The sequence below is a fragment of the Bidens hawaiensis genome, unplaced genomic scaffold (genome assembly GCF_021521415.1).
Source record: "Bidens hawaiensis isolate Kalapana, Puna unplaced genomic scaffold, B.hawaiensis_p1.1 tig00011469_1, whole genome shotgun sequence".
Taxonomy (NCBI): Eukaryota; Viridiplantae; Streptophyta; class Magnoliopsida; order Asterales; family Asteraceae; genus Bidens; species Bidens hawaiensis.
In genome coordinates, this window is record NW_027491895.1 from 430,643 (window position 1) to 436,422 (window position 5,780).

Consider the following 5,780-nt stretch of genomic DNA (forward strand, 5'->3'; position numbering starts at 1 on the left):
CTTGGCTACATCAACACCACAACAAATTTGAAATCTTGATTAACCACTAGTGATTTCCTCTAGCTAGGTGGTCTAGATTGATCTAAGAACTTTCGTTATTATTGTTTGATCTGTATATAAGGACTTACAATTGGTATCAGAGCTTTCGTCTCTACTAGTTGTGGTTCTTGGGTCATAACCTTGGATTTTGCTCTTGTTTGTGTGTTGAAGACAAGTGTTCAAATGTTAAAGTGGGTTTAAGGGTTCATCTGGTGTATGTTTATGTTCACGGGCTTGAAGATAAAGCATACAAGTATAATTGAGGGTTTACGGGTTTGAAAAAAAAAGATTCAAGTGTTGTTGTGTATGATTACGGGTTGAAAGTTGTATTTGGTAAAGATTGTATGGGATAAAGTTTGTGTGGTTAAATGATATAAAGGTGATTCTTGGAATTTTGTAAATTAATTCCTTAAATGGTAAATATTGTACGTGCATGAAAAGTTATGAGAAAAGTACATCATGTACCTTCCCGAAAGGAAAGTAATATGATCGAGTATTGCATTGTAATCTATTCGAATACTGAAAAGTAATCGAATCAAATCCTGAAAGTAATCTAATCGACTTCAGAAAAGTAATCGAATCTAAAAGTAATCAAATCCTGAAAGCAATCTAATCGAATCCAGAAGTAACAGAATCTCATTCTATTCGATTCCGTTGTATCAATTCGATTCGTTTTTGCTTTGATTCAATTCCTTTAAGATTCATTCCTTTTCTTTCGATTCGACTCGATTACCTTGGATTTGATTCCTTGATAACGATTAGTTTGTACAAACTGACTATTTCAAAAGCTGTTAAGGGTTTGTGTGTGCATTCAGTGACTGATCCAGACATTTAACTCAGTGGGGGTAAAATATAACCAATAAAATACATGACGCGAAAATTTAAAAATGAACTTCATTAAATATAACAACAAAACACATATTACAATTGTCCTCTACGAAATTTCATCTTTTGGAAACGGTTAATTACATCTTCATTCGTAACACTTTCAAACGCTTCTTTTTCGATGCTACAAACCACACAAGCATTCAAAAAATCCTGACCAATTCGATTACGCAACTTTGTCTTTACATTCTTCACCACCGAAAAACATCTTTCAACCGTTGCGGTGGCAACAAGTAAAACTAATGTAAGCTTTAGTAATCGATACACCAAAGGAAATGAAATATGTTTTCTTGTTTCCACCATAACTCTAGAAAGATCGGCAATACAATTCAAGTTAGCATATCTTTCATCTTTTTGCACATTATCAATGTACAAGCCAAGTTGATGTGAAAGAGTGATTTTCTCCCGACTATCAAAATCATACGGATAAAACTCACATAGTCTCGTTAACTTCAACTCATCAAACTTAGAAAATGAGTCATACGAGATGAAAGTCGTCATGTTTTGAAGTAATTCTGTGTTAATATCACTAAACCAATCAACAACGACGTTAAAACAATCAAAGTTATAGTAATGTTGATTGGTGAAATCATGCCTTTGCCTTTTAGATCTGTGGCCTTTTTCATTAATATACTCTTCTTCCATGTTCAATATTTGAATATTGTTTTTTCCACAAAATAAATGAATTTTCTTTAACAGTGGATTAAAACCACTTTCTCTAAACTCTTGCAGCTTTCTTTTAGTTGATTCAACCAATAAAACAGCTTCCATAATGTCTTGATCTTTTCTTTGAAGAGCTCATGATAATATATTTGAGTGCCCTAGAATGTGTAACATCAAATGCAAATAAAAAAACAAATTCAAACGAGCTCAAAAAACCTAACATGTTGATTGCTTGATTTTGGGTTAGTGCACTCCTCTGTAACATGCTCAACGACTCTCATGATAGAGGGAAACATATCAAACAAACATAAAAGTGTTTTGTAATGAGAATTCCATCTAGTATCACCAGGTCGTATAAAAGAAAGCTCTTGGTTTAATCCACTCCCTGTTTCAAGAATGTCACTACCAATTTCTTTTTCTACTCTTTTTTTCATTTTCACGGAGAATATATGTTCGTTTACAAGAACCGCAAACCACATTCAACAAAATGCTTATATTATCGAAGAAGTTCACAACACCTAAATGTTTTTTTGCAACCGTTGATGTGCTAAAAGCGGTCTATTAAAACCTAACCTAACTTAGACACTCTAGTTTTAAATTTATAAATACAGACTTTCCTAATGCTAGACCACTAGACAGGCAAGTGTACCTATCGACTATAGTAAAGCCTAACGAAGTCCGGATATCGAACCAAAAGGACACTAGCGACACATAAACTAGACTCTGACTAAAAACTTAAATAAATAAACTTAAATGATTTTTTGTATTTCCTTTTTAGTAACTATAAACTAAAGAACGAATCAAAATAAATAAGTTTAACAACTGAATTCATAATGAAAACAAGTAATCAAATCAAATAATAATATGGTTCAATGAGTAAAGATAAAACCCTGCTTGCGCCTCCTCTTCTCTCCTTGCGTCTGCCTTTTATGAACTAGCCTTCAAATCAATAGGGGTGTCCCCCCTTGTGCGTGAGCTCCAAGACAGCCAAGGCTGTATGCGTGTGACTTCTATTTGCCGACCTCCCTTATGTCTCCAAAATTAATTATTTCTTTTGTTTTGTGCTCCCCACTTAAAGTTATTCTTTCATTAATTCATGAGTGGGGCATTAAGCCCATAAATCTTCATCTTAGACATAAACGGTCACTTAAATGACCAGGGATCATGAAGCCCATATTTCATCATCATAAACAAAATACTTGGAAACAATCTGGTTGTGTGCCTGCATAATTCAATCATTAAAAATAACTTAGTAAGAACCCATTGACATACATGCATGATTTATGTGATGAATTGAATTATAAGTTCACACATTTATTTAGCTAATAAAACAAATATCTTATGTAACATATCATGTTTAAACAACTTTTTTTTTGAACGGCCAACTAAGTAACGCGGTACTCCGTACGCGGCCCCCATTGGCTAAAGGTAGCCCGAGCTGGCCACTAGTCCGGACGGACGGAGCCCCTAGCGGTCCACCTGTTGAGGGATTCACCGGATAAAACCTGACCCCCACGCCCGCCAAACGGCACGACAACGAGGAGCCGGTAAAACCGGGTGAGATCAGGACTCGAACCCTAGCAAGCCAGGGTCATCCCTCATATCTCCCATATAAGTTGGTAATAGTGAGGTTTGAACCCTTACCTCTCACTAGTAAAGTGAGTAACTTATATGACGTTTAAACAACAATTAGTATATTTTTGTTGTTTCAATCTGCATTCATATGCATATTTATAATAAAGTAATCAATCAATATAAAAACATATCATTTTAGCTCATTGTCTTATTAAACCTTTAAAAAAAATATAAATATTAACCATTTGAGTAATATTCAATAAAAACCTAGTTCAAAGTATTTAAAAGTGTTGGAAATATTTATATAATATTATGTATATTTTAGACCACATCAAATATCCCTACACTTAGACCTTTTTCGTCCATGAAAAAATCTATTTGAAATGAAATCAGAATTCGAAATTGATCTTTAAAACATATAGGTTATCTTTTAAGAATAGATAAACACAAAAACCGCGATTGCCGGTATTGTTGTCCAATTAAACCCAGTCACCAGCCTATCAAGCCCCATTCATATTTAACAATTAAGTTCAAGTGATATCAATAAACCTAAGGGTCTCACACTTAAAGAGCTACCGATCCGCTTACCCCATCTCAAGCATATCATGACAATTTAAATCGGGTTGAAACAGACTGGTTCAACCTATCACCATAAGCTAAGAAATCTTTGATGGTAAGAAGAAAATACACTTAGATGGACATATGGATAATAGGTCAAGTGAGGTCGTACGAGCATGCCATAAATATTATTGGACTTTGTCCTATGTATTCCCTAAAAAAATATTTATCGACTAAAAACCTTGAGCCCCAATAGTGTATCCTCTGAGTCACCATCCCCTTGGTAACACGTAAACTCTCAGTCCCATCTAGTATGTGCACTTTGGCATCTTTTTCTATTTTTGAGAATGCTTCTTTGACATTTTTCATTACATAACTTTCTCTTTCTTTTGCTTTTCGGACCAATTCTTGGAATACTTATAACTTTCAAAACATACTTTTTTTTTCTCTTTTTTTTTCTCTTTTTTTTTGTTGCTCTTAGGCATCTTTATCCTAAAAGTATAACTAATGACTAAAGCTCATGTAAAAAAGGACATGTCGGGCGCCACCACTCATTATTTACTTTCACAAAACGGAGTAGCGTGCTAATTTTAAGTGCATTTAATTCTCACCACCTCAAGGTAGTCAAATTACGGTAATACTCCATATGCCTTATCGAATTTTCAGCGTCACTATCCCCCCTCGAGATGAGAACCTACAAGGTTTATGTTATTAGGTATATTAATAATAATCAAGGGAAACTTTTCAAAGGTAGTTGTGCCTACCGACACATCCCAAGTTTAGTACATTATCTTTTATTTAATCTCATATATAATAGTAATTTTAAAAGATCAATCTCAAATTTTTCTATCATTTTCCATTATTTGCAAAAAAATTTCGTTAAACTCTTGGGACTTTTTTTCAAATTTTTTTTCAACTTATTTATTTATTTTTGCTTTAGAAAAAACGATAGTTTCCCATCCCCACACTTAAATTTCACATTGTCCTCAATGTGAGAAAAAAGGAAATGACAAGTAAAATAAAACAAAAAATAATAATAATAAAAATTAAATAAATAAAAATAAACTAATAAATTGGAACAGACTCCCCTAGTAAATTGCTGTGGTTGTGTTTCATGAGTCGTGTTCCGTGTCCTCCAATTCAAATGCGATAACAAATGCTGCAATGACGTAATCTTTCACGAACGAAAACGACAATTCTGAAGCAAGTGGCATCCCCACACTTGTTTAAAACCAAAACTCATCACCCATCTCATAAGCATCCATGGAACAACCTACAAACAAGAGAAGAAACACCCGACAAAGCAAAGAAGTAAAAAAAAATAGAATAAACTAGAAAGGAAACATATTACCGGGTTGCCTCCCGGGAAGCGCTAAGTTTATAGAAGAGTCTTCAGCTAGACTTGCTTCCAAAACCTCAATCAGTAGGCTTCTCCTTTATTCTCTTCCCATCAATGCTCCTCAACCGTTTTCTTTTAGACTTATTTGGGAAGGTACCATTTATAAAACTCTTGTGGGCCCGAAGATATGAATTTAGCTTAGCCCACCAACTCTTAAATTTCCCAGGACCGAACTTGAGCCCCGACATCCTCTTTCTTATTCCTTTAGCAATTTTCTAAACCTCAACACGTCCCGAATGGAGATTGAGTACAGTTCGTTTTTTGGTTTTTCAGATTCGAGGTGCAATGTCATAGAAACCGAATCACATACTACGTCATGGTTCTCCAAGCAAGGCTCCTTCTTGATCCCCACACTTGGCTCGTTATACAGTAGATATTCAAGACGTTTTAAATCACCAAGTAGGTCAAACTCTTCTTCTTCCCAACATTGATAGGGAAAATCTAATAACTCGTCACCAAATTCCTTCTCCCATGAAGGAATGTGCTCCTCCTCCGTGCCGTACTTCATCACCTCATCGCCGTCATCAGCTTCAACCACAGTGTCATGAGGCAACTTTACCACCTCTATCTCCTCATCACCCAAAAAATCATAATCATTTGGCTCGGATCCATAGTACCAAAGCGCGGGATATTGATGAGTTGAATTAACTTCTTGCTGAAC

At 34.9% G+C, this 5,780-nt stretch overlaps 1 protein-coding gene across 1 annotated transcript; it reads right to left on the reverse strand.

Annotated features, from left to right (window-relative positions):
* Nucleotides 1–960: 960 nt before the first annotated feature.
* Nucleotides 961–1,695, reverse strand: LOC143538106 (uncharacterized). The gene has a single exon (XM_077031732.1). The coding sequence runs from the start codon at nt 1,693–1,695 to the stop codon at nt 961–963; it is 735 nt and encodes a 244-aa protein (XP_076887847.1).
* Nucleotides 1,696–5,780: the final 4,085 nt, after the last annotated feature.